This window comes from Excalfactoria chinensis, chromosome 3, assembly GCF_039878825.1.
Source record: "Excalfactoria chinensis isolate bCotChi1 chromosome 3, bCotChi1.hap2, whole genome shotgun sequence".
Taxonomy (NCBI): domain Eukaryota; kingdom Metazoa; phylum Chordata; class Aves; order Galliformes; family Phasianidae; genus Excalfactoria; species Excalfactoria chinensis.
Genome location: NC_092827.1, coordinates 41,864,448 through 41,884,706, shown reverse-complemented (window position 1 = coordinate 41,884,706; position 20,259 = coordinate 41,864,448). Strand labels below are relative to the sequence as shown.

At 37.3% G+C, this 20,259-nt stretch overlaps 1 protein-coding gene across 1 annotated transcript in view; it reads right to left on the bottom strand.

The window, feature by feature from the left end:
• Positions 1-752: 752 nt before the first annotated feature.
• The window catches only part of FIG4 (FIG4 phosphoinositide 5-phosphatase), a 66,141-nt gene continuing 46,634 nt past the window's right edge, over positions 753-20,259 (bottom strand). Inside the window, exons 20-23 of the mRNA XM_072331670.1 lie at positions 17,721-17,916; positions 15,962-16,044; positions 13,368-13,457; positions 753-1,471 (exon numbers count right to left, since the gene is read on the bottom strand). Of these exons, the coding sequence (XP_072187771.1) occupies positions 1,294-1,471; positions 13,368-13,457; positions 15,962-16,044; positions 17,721-17,916 (547 nt within the window). The 3' untranslated portion in view covers positions 753-1,293. The remainder of the gene's footprint in view (positions 1,472-13,367; positions 13,458-15,961; positions 16,045-17,720; positions 17,917-20,259) is intronic.

Sequence of the window (20,259 nt, the reverse complement as noted above, 5' to 3'; positions counted from 1 at the left end):
GAAATATGCTTGCAGCATGCAGCCAAAAATCTGAGGCAGCGGCCTGCAAGCAATTAACTATGAACACAAACGTGTTCTCTACATCTAGTACATGCAGTTGGCTGACATTCCCAAGATAAGTTATTCGGAACTATTCCAGAAAATCCCAAAATACAGATTGTAAAAGCACGTGGAATAACATCATCTGTCAAGGACGCTGCTGTTGCTGTCAGTATTCTTCAAGGCAAAAGGCTAGAAAGCACGGTTGGAAATCTTAGCTTCTAATTACAGATCACAGGGTTTCTAAATTTTATTTTTCATATTTGAGAAACACTTTGATCACAAGGCCAAAACAAACAGCCTACTTCAGATACCTGCTTCTCTTCATTCTTACCTAATGCTGGGCATGATGCCGCCTAAACCCACCCGCTGTGTATGATCATCCCAGCTGATCCAGGCTCTATACACCGCTTACTGATTTCCTGGGGAGGTTGTAGGTTTGAACCTGAAAGCACCTTACAGAAGCACAAATATGGGGAAAAAATATGGTGCAAAGGGGTGACACCTGTCATACAGTAAAGTGACAGGGAGGTCTTGGACCTCCCACCAAAGTCCAAGCAGTGCTCCCTCATTTGTGATGTAGTCACTGAGAGGCTCACCTCAAAGTCCTACTAGAAGCCCATGATAATTCTTCACAAGCTGTTCTCACCATCTCTGTAGCACGGATTCTGTAGCCACGAGCATTGGAAAGGTTAGTTTTGACACAAATTAGGCTTAGTCTCCAGGCAAAATTTTATTTCGACAGAGTTTTTTCTTTTGTTTAAGAAAGCAGCAAAGTACAAGTACCCATTTTGTTAAAAATCTCAAGAAATACCAGAAAACTCTTGGTTGAGTTGTTTCCTGTAATAGAAGAAAGGAAGAAAAGTATTCTCTTCTGATTCATATGTACAAATCATTTCAACTTCACTAGCAAACATAAGGATGTAAGAAATTAAGACATAACCCTGAAGATGCAATATTTCTTTGCCATAAATCACTACATACTTTCCAACAACTGCAAGTACTCTGATTGTCCACTTAATCTCTTAAGATGGACATTTCTCTTTCAGCTGAAGAACAAGTATTAAATCGCTTTTTTTCATATAAAGCACAATCCTATAAATGTGTAACAGCAAACCAGTGAACAGAATTGTAAGATAATAAATCTAAGAAAATAACTTTATTATTGCAAAATAACAAAACTAGAGCTCCTTTCTAAAATTATTTTCATGAGCAGTCACTACTGCAGACTCAATGTGAGAATCCAGCTTGTATTTAGAGGTATCTGTTTCGAATGTACTCTCTGTACATGAAGAAGTCATCTTTTCCCAAGGGCTGCATGTTTCCTTTTCCAGCCTGAATGTGTGCATGAAAAATCTCTATTGATTTCCTATCAGCTCTTGGAGGCTGGACTTCATAAATATTATCTTGAGAAAAGGAGGAGATCGGTATTCTGGAAGAAAACACACAGAATATTTGGAACTCTAAGTAAAACAAAATTGCATAGTTAAAGTATTTATTTCTCTTGAAATCTATGCATGAGAGTCAAAGGAAAGGTAACTTGGCAGTCAATAATCCATTTACCTAGATTGTTACCACTACTAAGACCTGATTTCCAAGTAGGGTAATTAGGTAAGGTGTCACTAATAACTGTACAGGATACTTTCTGTACTTCCCTCAGTCTGTCCTCATTTTTTCCATCCTTCCTCAGATCTGCTATCATTAGTAGGCACCCGAGCTGATCCATGCCATACATCACAGCAGATAATGGGAAAACTTCATTGAACTACCCACTCAGTAACAATTATAACAAGCAAGAGATTACTTTCTAAACCAACAAGCAGAAAGGATTTATCAGATAAGAAATGTCCATCTATCTGTAAGGAAACAGATGACTGTCGGCAACAGCACTCTGTATGCTGGCACAGCTGGTATCTCCTGAACTTATCTTTTAAATAGCTTCATACAGTACACGTTCTCTTTGAATCCTAATATTTACACCTACTCATCTTATGAGAAATACATGCAGTCTGAAAGTTTCCAAGAACATGAGTACACCAGAACTTTTCTAGGCACTGTTGTAAAGTCAGACTCAGAAGCTGGTCTTCTCTCTACAACTCTGGAAAACTGCACAGGCAGCAAGAACTGATCGTGTCCCCCTGTACTCTGGACTCATATGATCATGTCTGGAGCACTGTGCCCAGCTTAGGGCTCTGCAGTACAAGGCAGACGCTGAAATACTTGGATGAGTTCAGTAAAGGCCATCAAAATGATTATGGAGCTGGAGCACTTCATGCAGGATGAGAGGCTGTGTGTTCCAGGTTTACTCAGTTCGGCTTTCTCCAACTGCCTAATGAAAGGTTATAGACTGCACGGAAGTAGCCTCTTCTTGGAGTAAGTGATGAAAGGGCAGATTTCAAAAAGGGCAACAAAATAGCAATGTGGGATGTTCTGATCACATTTAAGGGAACTTTCTTCCATTGTGAGGGTTGTCAAACATTGAACAAGTTGCTCAGAGAGACTGGAGTCCCCAACTCCATAAGGACACTAAAAACTCAAGTGCATGTGGTCCTAAGCAACTTAATTTGGTCCTTCTTTGGGCATGGGATCTGACCACATAGCCTCTGGCATCCTTTCAAATTTAAAATATTTGATGGTTCCAAGCCGAAGTTTTCAGTAGCCATACATTCTCCAAAATCAACAACAAAGTAGCAATAAAACTATTTACACACAATATATAATAAATTAATAAACACAACGTATATGTTTAACAATTTCCACTTCTAAAGCATGTAGCTATTATGAAAGTAATATTCATAAGCAAAGTGTATATACAAAAGCAAGTGTAGAGTCTTGCACCTAGGGAGGAATAATTGCATGCACCAATACAGGCTGGGGGAAGACCTGCTGGAGAGGAGCTCTGCTGAGAGGAACCTGGCTGTCCTGGTGGACGACAGGTTGGCCATGAGCCAGCAGTGTGCCCTGGTGGCCAAAAAGGCCAATGGCATACTGGGGTGCATTAAAAAGAGCGTGGCCAGCAGGTCAAGGGAGGTGATCCTCCCCCTCTACTCTGACCTGGTGCGGCCACATCTGCAGTACTGTGTCCAGTTCTGGGCTCCCCAGTACAAAAAAGACAGGGACCCCTTGAAAAGAATCCAGCGGAGGGCCACAAAGATGGTGAAGGGCCTGATGCATCTTCCCTATGAAGAAAGGTTAAGTGAACTGGGTCTGTTTAGCCTTGAGAAAAGAAGACTGAGAGGGGACCTGATCCAGGTCTATAAATATCTGAGGTGTGGGGGGCAAAGTGGCAAGGCCAGACTCTTTCAGCAGTGTGTGGAGACAGGACAAGGGGAAACGGCCAGAAACTGGAGCACAGGAAGTTCCGCACAAATGTGCACAAGAACTTCTTTACAGTAAGGGTGATGGAGCACTGGAACAGGCTGCCCAGGGGGAGTTGTGGAGTCTCCTTCTCTGCGGATATTCAAGACCTGTCTGGATGCCGACCTGTGCGACCTGGGGTAGGGAATCTGCTTTGGCAGGGAGTTGGACTCGATGATCACTGGAGGTCCCTTCCAACCCCTATGATTCTATGATTAAGCATACTACGTGCATTTCCCAGCAACATTTCAATAATTTATTTGTTAAACACTCCCTGACTTTCACCTGCTTGATAGTAGAACATCTTGGATTCCACAACAGAACATTCAGTGACTAATGTTAACACCTGAAGGTAAACTGTGTTAACTTTTCCTTACTGTTATTTATAAGAAATTTGAAATGAACTCCAAAGAAAAACTATCTGACAGAACTATGAGTTATCTAGTACTGTGGATGCAGTGAACCTATAATTCCTAAGCAGGAGAGAGAAATCATTTTTTAGTTATTAAAAAAAATGGCATACATGTTTTGAAGAGTTCTCCGAGTCATCAGCTCTCATATATTGATAGTTTTTATTTCACCTGGAAAAGCTAATTTAACTCTTTAGATAGGCATTAGCAAACTACTGCTTTATAAAACTCTCCGTAAACAAAGCTGCCCAAGCATTCACTGCAACAAAGATTTAAACACTGCAGATACACTTTCTTATCACCACATACACTGAACACTTTTATATATCAATCCTTTTCTTTGATGTCAGAGCAAAATTTCTTGACTCCTAGTATCCTGTTTCATGAAGCAACTAGTATCAATGCTTGAGAATATCTTATGAAAACAAAACAGGTACTGAATAATCCCATCTCTGGTATACTTATCAGTCATGGCAACCAGAATGTAGGAACTATGAGATAAAATTTGAAACCGGACTACTGTTTCATGGAAAGCAGTTTCCGAGATGTTCACTGATTTTTCTACCATCTGTCTGAGATACACAGAATCCTTTGGGGAAAAGTTCTACTACTGGGTTGTGTCTGATGTGACATTCCTTTGATTTGTGATTACACGCCTCGGTTACTTGTAGTTCTTAAACTGGAAGAAATGGTGAACAGTCATCCTCTATTTGTCTCCTCCGCATCACTATTATACAACCAAATGTATTTTCTCTCTCCTCATACGTTAGCTATTTTCTGATCAACCTCATCATCTTGTCATTTATGAAGAGTTCCAAAGCCTACTACATCCTCTTTGATAACGCAATGAACAAAACTGTCTTTAACAGCACAGATTTTCTTTAAACTAGCTTTTTCATTTGCCGCCTGGTATGTTAGCCACTGAAGGCAAATTTTCTAACTACCTTACATTACTTAAAAGCATACTGGAATAACAACCAGCATCTGAAAAAGAGAATGCTATTTTAAATACCATATCAGTATACGGATGCATTTTTTTGGACTCAAAACTTCTCAGCTAAGAAATTACAGCAGCAACTTTCTATCAAAGTTGATTATTTTCAAAAGTGAGCATCAATCAAGCCAAGTGCAATGAAGATTCATACATAATTAACATTGCTAAGTTTCACAGAAACTATGATTGACTATCTAGGTGCTCCTCAAGAAATAAGTTACTTCTGAGTGGGTAAGGTCCTCTTTAAAAGGGAAAATACAGGGAACTGAGCCTACAAAGAATTGTAAAACTCAAATGAAGGCAGAGACCTTCTATATACGAAATACAGTAATGTTCTTCTAGCTGCACTATGAGCATGAAGTAATGCTTTCAAGGTCAATATGGAAAAAGACCCACTGATTCTCAATCAACTGGGAGAGAAATGTGAAGAAAAATTTAAGTATACCCGCTAATAGAATATCAGACATTCAAAACTACCTGATATTCACAGTATAACAGCAACCAGTTGATTTCCAAAGATGACAAATAACAAGGCTACCTCTGAATTAAAACTTGGTCAAAACAGACAAATGTCAGACAAAAAATATATTAAAACAAAGATTTGACTTCATCTTTCAAGCCTCCATCACACAGACTGTATGAGCTGAAGTGTTGGATGATTAGATTTCTTGCAAAAAATAAGTCTGTACGGAAATATTTTTCTTCTGTACTAAAAAAAGAAAAAAAATTCTACTGTTTTCAGTTTCTAAGAAAGGAAAAGTTATAGGTCATCTATTACATCTAGAATTACTTAAAATAGCACGGTATAACTTCATTATTTTTTTTAAGAACTAAAGCATAAATTTTTCCACTTATTTGATACATAGGCTCAAAGGACAAAGTCAGAAGAAAAAGTATCAAAACTTCTGATTTTAAACAAGATGGGACAACAACAGAAATTCCCTTTCAAGCCCTCGTGATCATCTTCCCAAACTAATCAAATAACTTATACTTCCTGACTACAAAATGCAACAACTTACCTAACAAAATTATATATATAAAAATATATATAAAGTAAACTAAAATTGCATAGAATTAATATAATAATGCAAATAAAAGGTTTTTCTGACTATTTGGGAACTGAAGATACAGACTGAATTCACAAGAAGTTTATATGTCTAAACCACAATACTTTCTGATATTATTGAGATTTCAACAAGTGTAGCGCAAAGTTAGAATAGATACATTTGTGTTCTTCCTTGGAACTTGGCTGAATGGCATGGATTAACTGTTTAGGTAGTCACAACTACAGTACCCTAAAGATGTCACATCTAACTGAAGTCCAAGCGTTCCCCAATTCTTACTGTTATTCAGTGAAAGTTGCCTTAGAGGATACTGCACTCTTCATTTACGAACATTAACATATGCAAAATTTATGTAACACAATTTCAAATCCAAAGCACAGCTCTGATCGGTGATCTGGCCCTCAAATTTCTACTGAAGCCAATCATGGAAACACAGCTATTTCAGTTATGACCAGCTAATTTAGCAACCTTTTGACTTATGTTATACTTTAACAGTTAAGGGAATGGTTGTCACCTGAAGGCATCTCTTTTCTAAACTTTTAATGATCAATTTAGATTAGATTTAACAATAAATCTTATCAGACAGACTGTAAAATGCCTTAGGATACAATTTGTCTCTTCCCATGCTACCTTTGTTTAGCATAGTGGTTCCCAACTTTTAAGCAGTCTTCTGAAAACCGTTAGTGCTTTATACCTCCCTGAATCCACCTGTTAATATCTTAAATATCACCACCCCCTCAATCCTTTTCCCATTAATTTAAGGGACTTCTGCCATAATCTTCCTTGCTTCCAAGACTAGGTCTATAACCACAGCTTTCTTGCTCCCTTTGTAATTTAAGGGTGGACACTGACAACTCCTTGCTCTTTATGACACTCTTGCTGGGTGCCAAAGGGGCAGTGCTGAAAGTAAGCCAGACCAGCTCACTCATTTTAAAGACATTCAACAGTAACACATGATGATGCACATTTCTTTGGGATCTTCAAAAGAGTGGAGAAGCATTTGAGCTGGCCAATGCCAGTTTAGTTTAGTTCTTGCTTAGTTTGGCACTGCAAACATCACCTATACCACAACCGTACTTTTTACCAGTTGTTCCAGCATCCCAATAGTTAAGCGTGCAGCAAAATTTCCTGCTTTGCTTCGTGTTTTCCATATAAAATATTACTTTGTTTTTGAGGAGTCTCTTAGCAACATTATAGTGCCCTCAGAAAGGTAACTGCAGCGTTTTAAAATGAAAATGTAATTGCCTCTTTTTCATAATGTAATTACTAAATAGCGATCAATTTAATTAAAAATTTGATAAGGGCTTTTAAATTGCAGAGTAGTACACTTGCTGCTATAACCAGTATTAGAATTGTTCTTTTGATCACTAACTTCTGAAACAATATATGTCAAATAGTGATAAAAATGTAAATTCTGTGAAGAAAAGCCTCTTATGGGAGGAATTTCAACAAGTATCTCTTCAAGGGCGAATCACATGAATTCCTAAGCAGATAAGATTGTGACCCAATTTTGAACACCGAAATTTAGTTCTGTTTATCTATGATTACTACAGCTGAGAAAACAATCTAAACTTTGTTTCTAGACTTAGAACTTTACTCCTTGTAGAGAGAGAATAAGTGCTCACCTTATAAAAGGTAAAGAAGGACAAAAACATCACAAATTCCTGGTACTGCAGCCAGTCATTTCTGAAAAACACAGCCAATGCATATTGCTCATGTCTGTGCTATGGTAATATAAAGTCACTGGTCATCCACAGAGCCTGGATGCATACCTAAAATCAAGTTATATTCATCAAGTTGTAGACAAAATTTGCTATATTGCATCAGATTTGGTCCTTCTAGAATTAAAGACATATAGAAATTGCAAAAAGTCTTAGTCCACTGACTGTATTTTTGTTCTTCCTTATTTAAAATTACTGTAATTCCTGTTGAGGCTTCTTAATTCTGTGGTACTACAACAGAATGTAAATTAATATTAAAAATGTAAGTGAGTTACCTGCCCATATGATTAAGATAGAATTCACAAAATGCTTGCTTCTTTCATGCTTCTCTTAAACAACAAAAACTCTTGTTTCAAAAGAGATGAAAGTATTCTGAGGAGCTCATGACTCACTAATACCCTCTCACCAGATCAGCATTTTGTTTTATTTTCTTAATGGTAGTTGTATAAGCAATACTGTAGAGTTTCAACTTTAACTTCTAATATTTTTTCCCCCAACATTGAGTTTATCCTCAACATTGCTATCATACACTGCTAGTTGATTATAAACACTAAAATAGGTGTTTCCAGAATTGGTATCACATTCTAGTCCATCTGAATTTATATCTAGATGTTTGTAAAGTAGATTTTTTTTTTTTTTGTTTTCGAAGAATCTACAGCTTCTGCAGATACTTATTAATCTAGTTTAGAGCATTTAAGCTGGAATTCTAGCAAACAGCATTTGAAGCTAACAAACTGTACAAACTTAACAATGTCACCATCTAACATTGAAAAGATGTCATTTAATCAAATGTAGCTGGCCTGTACAGTCCACTAGGAAGTAAACAGCAAAAACCAAACCAAAACGTACTACACTAATTTGATGCCTTCTCTATTTATTGATTTGTTTCTAAAGACATGACATTTCTGAAGCACTAGTGAGTCAAGTCATTTCCTAAGACTTGAAGAAACTGGGACAAAGAAAATGTCATTTTGACCATTCAGTTACTAAATTTCAATTTTCCACCTACTTGCTTCAACATGTTAAAAATATCCTGAAAGAACTGTAGGTTCATGTATGCCAGTTTTGATTAATAGACGCATATTAAACTGTAAATGTTTACAGAATGGTTGTACAATCCTCTCATTTAATCATAGAATTATAAAATCACAGAATGGCCTGGGTTGAGAAGGACCATAATGATCATGTAGTTTCAACCCCCTTCCCATATGCAGGGCTGCCAACCACTAGACCAGGCTGCCCAGAGCCACATCCAGCCTGGCCTTGAATGCCTTCAGGGATGGGGCATCCACAACCTCCCTTGGCAACCTGTTCCAGTGTGTCACCACCCTCTGTGTGAAAAAATTCTCTTAATTTCTAACCTAAACCTTCCCTGTCTATGTTTAAAACCATTCCCCCTTGTCAAAGGACAAAACAAAGCAACTACCCAAAGAACACACACAGAGGGGTGGGGGCAACAAAAGGGAATACTGTGTTTAGTTTTGGAAAGGGAGAACTTACATCAAGCGTGAACATTTAAATTGTGTTTTTTTGTTTTTCAATTTAAGCAGACATGCATAAACAAATGGAAAATGATGATTAAATCAGATAAATGCTGATGGTTTTATTGGCAATATAACATTCAGCATCTCAGATGACAAGTCTACCAAAAATGCTAGGCTAATCTAATCTAGACTTTCTATTCTGAAAAGCTCAGAGCTCAGTGTTGACAGAACAGATGAAAGAGAAGATTATTCTTCCAACATACATGAGGACCTGAATCACATGGACTTTAAACTATTTTCGCAAGGTCCCTGGGAAACAAAACCCAAACTTAACAGCAACTAGATAAGATGTCCTTGAGATTTAAGTATAGTGTAAACAAATAAAAATGTAAAGTTTGTTAACCTATGTTTTTATAAATATTCATAAGAATTCTTTGGCTTGTGAATAAATGTTTTTACCGAAATTCATGAAACTTTATTCTTTCTGACATGAAACAACAAATTAGGGTGCTAATTTGAAGTAGAGAATGCAAAAAAAGCACTGCCTGATCAAATTACCAGCTTGGTTAAGAAGCCACGACAAGTAGTAATTTTCGAAGTCACTTGTTGACTAATTATGAATGCATTTTGATTTGCCTTTGTTTCCACAGCACTGCCGAGAAACCATTTAGGATACTGAGCATAGGTTTAATGTAAAAAAATCAATCTACTAAACCTTCTACAGATAATGTATTCATTTACTTCGGCCTTTCAACAATAAGGACCCCACTCCCTCCAAGAACTCTTAGGATTTGAATACGCAGAATGATGAACAAGCTTAATGACAACTGTTTCTTTTGTGCAATTATAAGGAAGTGATAATGGCATGTCTGCTTAACAAATATAGCACAACTTTTTCTATCTAATCTTCCAAGAAATAGACCTTATACTAACAAGTACATAAGGAAGTACTGAATGAACAAGAGAATTTCTCTAAATGGAAGAATTTGTTTCCAAAAATAACTAGGGCTGTAAAACACTGAATGATAATTATGTGTTCTGCTGCATTTTAAAGTTTTTAAAATTATATTAACGGGTAAAAAAGACTCAAGTAAAACAGTCAGTAGGCTAAAAGAAATGGAAAATGCAGGATGTTTCATTGCTCATTGAAATTTTCCTCATTTCCTTTATCTGGAAACAAGAAGTAAAAAAGCCCATGAAAAAGAGTAAAACCAAAAAACAAAAACCACAATTTAAAAAAAGCAGTAAAAAAAAAAGTAGAAAAAACAAAACAAAAAAGCAGTAAAAAAGCCCCATGAGCAAAGTTAAGATCTAACTTGCATATATTAGTTGCTACTCAATATCAGTCATGTCTGATCAATACAAGTGTGATAAGCAGAATCTAAGCAGTCTTGATTTAAAATAAAATTACAAATCTAACATTAAGAGAATTTAGAAAACATGGACTATATAGGTTTGAAGATGGTCCATTTTCAAAAGCTTAAGGAGAACACAGCTTTAGACCATCCTGCAGATATCACTGAATTTTCCTCCTGCTTGAGCTTCATCAGCATCAGAATAGGGCAGTGAATATATCTGGATTCATTAAGGTTGATGCAAGTATTATTGCTATTTTGCAAGGCCCACAGTGCACGCAGGCACTGAAGACACCTTGTATCCCAATGTATGCAACCAGCTAGTCTTTACTACAAGAGCATTAAAGCAATTCCACAGTCTTCTCCAGAAGAGCTACAGTGAATCAAAACATCCCATTCCCCATTCAGGAGGAAATCAGATGTCTTGCACTCTTAGGTAAATGTAAAATCATTTGGAAAATGATTGAAGGTATGTTTTTCAACAGAGTTATTTATATCAGCCTGCAAAGAGCAGTAGGAAACCAGGTACAGGTACATCATGTCAGCCAGAAGTAATTATACCACAGTACTCAAAAAACCCTCTCTCTCTTCAGAGGAATGGTACTACAGTGTTCTCAAAGAATCACCGTGGTCCTTGCTCAAGTGTCCATTTTTGCTTCTAATCCAGATGAGGTTCATTCTATTTTTAGGTTATATGTTTTAATACACGTTCACAATACTCTAATCTTAGTATTCTCTGAAGAAATTTCTGGTTCAGAGCACCAATTCAAATGTTAGCACACAGAGAGAAAGCTTCCTTCCTTTCTCCAAAACTGAACAACATGCTTCGAAAGAACGGCTCCATTTATGACCTAAGTTGAAAGAAGATTCTGTCACCACAAAGTTTTTAAAGCTGTTAAAATGTAGAACTGGCAGAGAAAGATGATCTCTATGATTTCCAGAGGAGGAGTGACAGCTTTGTGTGCTCTGACTTTTACACTTAACGCGACTCAGAAACACATGGAAATTACTCTAGGGAAAGTTAAAAAGCAATTGTCTGAACCTGCCCAAATGCCACCACAATTATATGCACAGATTCTCTTTAATGTGTTCATTTTACAGCAGCATAGCATGGGGAATAATTTACTCTAAGTTAAGGGGGCAAGAAAGGGATGATTATCTCCTACAGCTGTCACAAGCATGCTGGGAGGCTTTGCAACTACACAAAAAGGATCACCTCTACAAGCAGCAAAAATATTCTTCATATTATAAAATGATTTTTTAATAAGCATTTCCTTTCAAAACACTCAGAGTTGTCCTTTCACTTTAAAAACAGTTTTACATTAAAGTAGTAAGCTGGCAAACTGTATTTCATTATGAAACTACAGATGCATTCATCTACAAAGTGTAAGCTTATTTATGATAAACCATGCACAATGGTGTCATATTTTAAATGTATATATTATCAAATGACTATAAACCGGTGTTAGACGATGTTACCTGATAAAGTTTTAAATCTGTTGTCTTATCCTGCTCCCTCAGCCCCTTTTAGACACTCCCAGTTCTTTATCTCTGACTGGATGAGTGCCATGTTGAGAGTTTCCCCACTTATTCAGTACAGGAAACAAAGCGAAGGTGTCTAAATCAATGGATTGCAGTAGTGGCCTGTAGTTTTATGGAGCAACTGTGTTGACAGGCAGAAAATCACATACATCAAAACAGAAGCAAATAAAAACTACCATAGGAAAACTTTGATCAGCCTATCATATCAGGAGGTATCAACTGTGAAGTCAGGAGCTGATCATATAAATATCAAGATGGTATGATATTTGGATAATATCACAATCCGTTGTTTTTATCATTACAAAAAGATCCATATTCTTATTAGAAGATGTTCTTGTGCAGTGATAGTGATCCATACTCTATGTAGTAATCCATAATCACAGCTACATTCCTTATTTTGATATAAATTAAATGGATGCATCTATTTTAACTTTAATTCACATTAATGGAAAATTAAAAGAATAAAGAAAACACGGGATTTATTCCATATGGCAGATAATCCTAAAAAGTGATCCTCCTACCATCCTACCTCAATTGTCTTATTTTGTTGAGTGTGACCTCCACACAAGTCTCTTGGGATTAAATTACTCAAGAAGTGTTTTATTGGTAAGAAGCATTTGGAGTTTGATTTTCCTTTTCAACCTACCTACCTACCTTTTTGTAGCAAGGTATAAACATGAAATTTACCTGTTGTAACAAATAAACTACTAAAAAATATGCCTCACCAGCTCTAATGCATGGAACCATTGTATAACAAAAAGCAGACAACCAAAAAATCCATGAAGATGCTTCTGAAGAAAATGCAAACTCAACACGTTCTTTACTTAGAATGCACGATATGCTGATTTAAGATAGCACATGTCTGCTGATTTCAGTGACACACATACAGGCATGAAACAAAGCAGAAATCCACTCCTCGTTTGCCCCACCCTCTCCAACATTGGGTCATCCATCAGAGAAATGCAAAAATATCCCATTTGACCTCTCAAGACTCCATAAATGTACGTTAAAACAAATATATGGCATTCATAGCTTTGTCAGAACAAATAAACTCAGATGACTGCAGTCTAAAGACTGGAGTTCTCAGTTTTTTTATGAAGCGTACGTAAGTCAATCAACTTCTTTTAATCTATCTCTTTCAAAAGCAATTACAGCAATAAGGAATTGTCTTTTACACCCTGTAACTTCAGCATTTTGCATAGAGATAACTGCAAATCATGACTGGTAAGATTTTATGTCACAAGGGAGAAGTCAGGACCTGATTCTTTACAATACGCACTGAATCCTCAACAGAAGTTTGACTCTCTAACAGTCTAACATAAATTTTACCGGATAAACTTTTATAGGTCTGATGGAAAAAGTAAAAACAAGTAGGCTAAGGGAAAAAAGAAGAATACTTACAAATTTATAACCCTATCCAACTGATGTTTGGAACTAAATTGCTGGCTGCTCTTATCTTGCTTGTGTTGACTCTGTCCCAGCTGAACAAATCTGCGAGAAACAGTTGATAGGAAAATAAATCAAATGTAAAAGCAATAGCTCCCCAAATGGCACAAACAATGAGTCTTTAAGTAGTGATCATAACCCACTTCTGGAGTAAACAAAAAGGATTTTTAAAACTACAAAGTGGGTGTATGTGAGAATTCTGCAGCTTCGTCTAGCTTGAAAAAGGTTTGCCTATTCATTGCTGTCATGTAATATTCCATGGGGCACAAGAGGAACCTCGTTAATGTTTATACATATCTAATGGCGAGTGTCAGGAGGATGGAGCAGGCTCTTCTCAGTGGCATCCAAATGACAGAGCAAGGGGCAATGGGTGCAAGCTGGAACATGGCAGGTTTCACATAAATATGAGAAAAATTTTCTTCACAGCAAGGGTAACAGAACACTGGAATGGGCTGCCCAGAGAGGGTGTGGGCTCTTCTTCTCTGGAGACATTCAGAACCCACCTGGGCACATCCCTGTGTGACCTGATCTAGGTGTTCCTGATCTGGCAGGGGTGTTGGACTAGATGATCTTTCAAAGTCCCTTCCAATCCCTGTCATTATGCGATACCGTGATTCTGTGAAGCAGGCATCCATCTTCCAGTAGTTAAAATAAAGAAGTCAGAGACACAGGTGAAGTTAAAAACTCCACTGGAGATAATGAGAAACATCCTCCTCAACCCATTTCATGTGTACTACTTTCAAATTACACACTACATAAGAAATAGCTATAAAAGGCATTTCAAGGCACAAAAGAGTGCAAGTGAAGCAACTATTCCTAAAGAGAATAATTGTCGGGATTAATGAACATCAAATCAGAAAAGATCAAATTAAAACAGAACTGCCCTCACAAAAAGAAATAAAAAAGCTTCAAATATATGATAGTCACTGCTGTTACACGTTAGAAAACAAAAACAAATGCATAGAAGCTCACTTCATTGCATGCTTCACAGGTATTCCCTTTCACCTCAGAAGAACACGGTATGTTATGTGGTTTCCTTGAACATATTTCAAATCCCATTAATGCCCTAGTCTGATCAGGTGTACGAAACACGAGTTTATTAAGCTAATATAATCAATTGGCACTCCCGGCATCTTGCATAAGCAACTGCTCTCTTGGCAACAGCATTTGCTGTTGTAGTTCATCTGTAACTGAAATCATTCTAGCTCACTTTTGGTTAATAAAATTTCAGAAGTTTCAAACTCATTTGTGTCTCAGGAGAAAAAGATACGAACCAGGTTCTGTTTGGCTTCACGGTTATTTTGCAAAATTGAGGAGTAAATATGAGAACAATAGATAAAAGGCCTGTTTTTAGAATAACCATCACATAGCCTGTGTTCTACACGAGGTTACAAAAATTCAGAGCCAGAGCTCCTGATATTACAGAGTCATTGTATTTCACTGGAGAAGCACACTAGTAATTTACTTGTTGCTCTGTGGGAGTTGGCCATTCAAGACACCTGCAGGCACAGCCACAACTACCAAATATAGGACAAAAGTCCAAATTACCCTTGAAATAAAAGCAGAAGTTTCTGTAGCTGCTAGAATTTAGTTGGAGATGGGAGGTGATATCTTGATACTTGCACAGCTCCCATCTGCAACTGCTCACAGTAAGCCAGCAGCTCCTGAGAAGAGCCTGCACATGCTGTGCAGCATGCTGCCTCACATTGGAGCAGTTTAAAACAAAGTGCAGGAAGTGAATGGGACCGCCTGAAGAGCTGTATTCTGTCCTGCAATATGCTCTACCTTACTCTCATCTTCTGTAAGCATGGTCCAAGATCACAAAATCATTTATTAAGAGCAAGTGGCAGCATGATGCAGTTCAAAATGAAGAGCACATTATTACTACACTTCATGCTACATATATGCATTTATAATTAAATACATACACCCACATCACATGTATCTGTATGATGCCATTACATGCAACTTACAAAACGGCAACAGCCAAACTGATTGCTATCCTCTCCTTGAAACCCATAGTAGAAAGACCTTCTGTCACCTGAATACTCATGCCCCTACAGTGAGTTACCTACTTCCTTTGGCTATTTTACTGCTGAAAGCCTACACCAGGAATATTGCTAGTAATGTATTAAGTAACAGATACTTGTATTGAAGTACCTTTCATTTAAGTTCATGTTGCATTTGAAGACAGTGGCATTACTTCCACTGAATTCAGAGTTGAAACAGACATCTGAAAATAGTTTGATTTTAAAAAACAAAAGTATTTGGATATAACCAAACCACAGAATCACAGAATCACCAAGGTTGGAAAAGACCTATGAGATCATCCAGTCCAACCTTCCACCCATCATCAGCAGTTTTCACTAAACCATGTCCCTCAACACAACATCTGAACGTTCCTTGAACAACTCCACCACCTCCCTGGGCAGCCCATGTGTCTAAAATAAAAGACATAAATATGTTTAATCAAAAGAAGCACTTCTGACGAAATTTCTTTAATCACCTCAAATCACCTTTTAATTATTACAAATGGAAATGTATCTCACCTAGCATAGATTGTGATATCATCCTCAGAAGGAACATCTGAAAGATTAACTCCATATATGTCTCTGGTGGACTGAACTACATTCTGAAATGTAAGAGCAAAGGTTGAGACTGAGGACACCGTAGCAACTTCTAAACACAATTCTGCTTTCAAGAAAGAAAGTTATTTCCAAATATGAAAATTCAAAGTGCAGGAAAAACCAAACAAGTTTGTCATATATACAGTAACATTAGCTTGTGCAAGCTGTATTAAATAAAAATCACTTCCTAAAAAGTATTCTCCAAGACACTTGTTCAATAAAAAGCTAAAACACTCTTGAAAAATCTCCTGTCAGAAAAAAAAAAAACAACCAAGATATCAAGAATTTAAATTAATAGAGCACATAAAGACATATGTATTATGTGGAAATTCAATATAGAATGAACTATATTAGTTCAGATCTTGCTCCCACACTTGCTTTCATATTTCCTTTTGTCGATTCTGAAATAATTATAGTCCTCAATAAAACAGAAAACTATTTTTATTTTACAAGTTACCTTGTCACTCAGAGTCAATGCCCATGAATACCTCTCTATTGTCAGTGGTAAGCTCAGGGGGCTACTGATAAGGCACATGCAATTGCGAGTGTGTCAACTACAAAAATAGATAACTTTCTTTTAGTTCAAAATAGGAGAACTAAACAGAGCTTAACTGAATAGGTAATCCTTTTCAGCACTGCTATTTTAATAAGCAAAAAGAAAAATCAGCAATGTAAGTTATAAGTAAAATCTGATGCATGAAAAGTTGCAATAAAAATAGAAAATATGTCTTCACGTGCATTAACAAAAATCAGAACAATTCCTCCAACTGTAAGCCATTAAAAGCCAATGCTACCTTTTAATTGGTATTTAAATGTATCATTCATGTAAAGCATCTTAAATTCTTGAAGACGTATCTTAGGTATCAGCATTAAAGTGCATTCAATTTACAGATGGAAAATCTGAAGTATCTTATTCAGCTGTTCAGTGGTAAGAATCATGAAGAAAATAGGGTTGGATTTCTGTTAAAGCAATCATCTATAAACAACGTGAATTACTGGAAAACAGGTACTCTGTTTTTCTGACATAATGGAAAGTTTTCAGGTAACATTGTATTTACACAGAAATAAATGCACTTCAATTGGCCTATTGACACAGAATCTCCAAAACTCATACCACACAACTTCATAGTTATTTTATTGTAAATGTTTCATTATTTATTTTTATTTTTTCCCTAATTCAGGACATTAAACAAAGGAACAATTTAAAATTCTGCAGATAAATCAGGATGTGATTTGGACAGACTGAAGGCAGAGCTCAGGCCTTCAGATCCATGCTGTGATATGAGTCAAAGCATGGCAAGGGGAAATAATCAGAAGTACACTACCACTTTGAACACATGAAAGTTATACTACCATGTAATACTACTATAGATACATTTTGTACAGACTACACCTGACCCGAGCCCCTTTCAAGTACTCTAAGTGTCCAACATCGTTTTCCATTCTTTATAAATGCTATTTTCCTCTTTAAGCTGCATGAAATGAGTAGTGTAGATGAAGATGCTTACATGACAGTTAAGAAGAGCAAAGTTTGTATCACAAGTTTTGCTAATATCTACTGGAGATCATTTAATTTCTCTGTGCCTCACTTCTGTTTGTTCTATACTTCTTACTGCTTATAAAATATTAAAAAATGTGAATTGTAAATTCATGTTTTCTTGCATACCACAATATTTCTTACCTCAGTGATCTTGGTGTTATCTCCTGCATCAGTCACCTTTACCGGAGTAGAACGCTGAGAAACAGCACCTTCATCTTCTTTGTCTGTCCCAGAATCATCTTCAGAACTACTTGACACTGCCTCCTCACTTGGGGGTGGAGGAGCACTAGCAGCAGTTTTGCGCTGCAGTACAGCTTCCTCTCGATTGCTTTTGTTCCTATAAAAGATAGAGGGTATTTATGAAATTAAGAGGACATTAATAGTAAGTACTTAAAATTCCTAATTTTGGTTACTGGCTTACTAGAGGAAAAGAGAATTTCTACCCTGCAGAGCAACTTGCTGCTCATCTTTTGAATCCCTTAATTGATTTAATTTTCTTCAATCTCTTCTTATTCTTGAGCATTTGAAGAGTGCTCAAAGGATTATGCCAGCTTTTCTCTGCCAATTCTCCATCTCTTTACTTAAATCCTTCTCCCCTGCTGTCATGTTAAAATGTATACATAAAAATTGAGACATTTTTGGTTTTGTTTTGGAAAATCATTTCACTTGCTGACTAAAAGGGATGTACTTCACCAAGTACTCCAGCCTCAAATCTTCATCAGAACCTTATTTTTTTTTTATCCCCTTCCTTCTCCATAGGTAACCCTCAATTCAGTTCTCCCTCGGCATTTCCTTATGGAGAGTGCTTTTCTCAAGATAAAAATCCTAGTCAATAAAAAGAGACTTTTTTGTTAGAATCTGTCAAGATGCAGCATCTATATTTAAGCAGTCTAACACAGGGTCTAACTGTGTTAAAGCTCTGAAAGGTGAGCATTACTTTGCCCATCAGAAACTGCATCAACCTTACATCCTCTACATCTTTTCCTACTGATCGTGTGCATGCCCTTTCACCTCAGAAACCAACAGCTGAGGACCAATTGAGCCTGTACCTAAAAGGCGACCTATGACTACAAGGCAATCATCTTACTCCCATAAATAGGGAGGAGCCCAAAAGCCCCCTTTGAGCTCTCCTGCATGGCAGCTGGCTGCATATCATCTCCCCTTGGGCAGGGATGCCTCTTGAGGTTACTGCACAGAGAGCACTTACACCATGACAACAAGACGTCCTGCCAATAGATATCCTTGGTAAGTGACTAATTGTTTTAGATTTTGTTAGCCTTGCTAAGATCACATCTTAGATTGACTGTAAGCTTTGTTAGCTTTGCTAACATTATATCTTCAATTGACTGCACCCACACAATCCTGTAGACATAAACCACTGATCAAGTCTGGGACTAGGAGTGGATTCAGTTGCATCTAGGCTACTTCCTTGTGTGGTTCAAGGAGTTCAGAAAGCAAGGGAGTTCACTCTGAACCTTGTGACTCAAGAGGAGAGCCTCTTGCATGCATATGTTTAACCCTACATTTTATGCAGTAAATAATCAAGTGTATCCAGTCATCTCGAATCTCGTTACGTTCATAGAAGCAAAGAATTGCTCAGGTTGGAAATGACTTTAAAGATCATCAAGTCCAACTGCAATTTACCCATACTACCCTAACTCTAACAACCCTCCACTAAATCACGTCCCTAAGCACCACATCCAAATGGTTTTTAAATACATGCAGGGATGGTGACTCAACCACCTCCCTGGGGAGCCCATTCCAGAGATTAACAACACTTTCTGTAAAGAAGTTTTTTCCTGATATCCAACCTAAAGCTCTTCTGGCAAAACCTGAGGCCATTTCCCCTGGTCTGTCACCAGTGAGGAGAGACTAACCCCTCTCTCACTGTAACCACCTTTCAGGTATTTGAAGAGAGCAACAAGGTCTCCCATCAGCCTCCTTTTCTCCAGATTAAACAGCCCCAGTTCCTTCAGTCGCTCCTCATAGGGTATATTCTCCAAGCCCTTCACAAGACTTGTTAAGCTTTGTTAAATCACTATACTGCCTCCATACTATATCAATAAATATATTCTAGCTCCTCCCCTATAAGTGCAGCGTAGTGCAGATGTTTTCCATCCACCATGGACTCTAAAGCTAAATGTGATAAGAGGCTTTGATGATAACATGCAGGTGGGCGAAAATGCAAATGGTAGTTCAGGTTACAGCTCTAGTGTTCTCAGCATCAAAGGCATGGAGGTCACTCGAGTTCCACTGGAGCTTTCTGTGACTGTCATAGAGCTGTACATTTGCAGACTCATACAGTGATTTGCCTCTGTAGTGAATTAGCTAAACTTCCTAAGTTTTAACTACACGTGTAAACAAGAGGCCTCATGAAAGTTACTGATCTGAGATCACCCCTTGTTCCATCCTAAGTACATTAATGCATGAGGATTCTTACAGCTGGAATAAACATCTCAGAGGGAAAAAAAAAAAACCCACACAGGTAAGTTTAATTTCTGACTCAGCAGTAACTGGTATCTGCTTAAAGAAAAAAGTACAGAAAGTTACAAATACTGTATTGTCATCAGAGAAGCTTAAGGAGGTTATCTTCCCTGCTTTTCTAAATGAGGTGAAGATCATGAAAAAGCAGAATGAAGCAAGTAGCCGAACACTAATAAGAGTGATATCCCCATCTGAC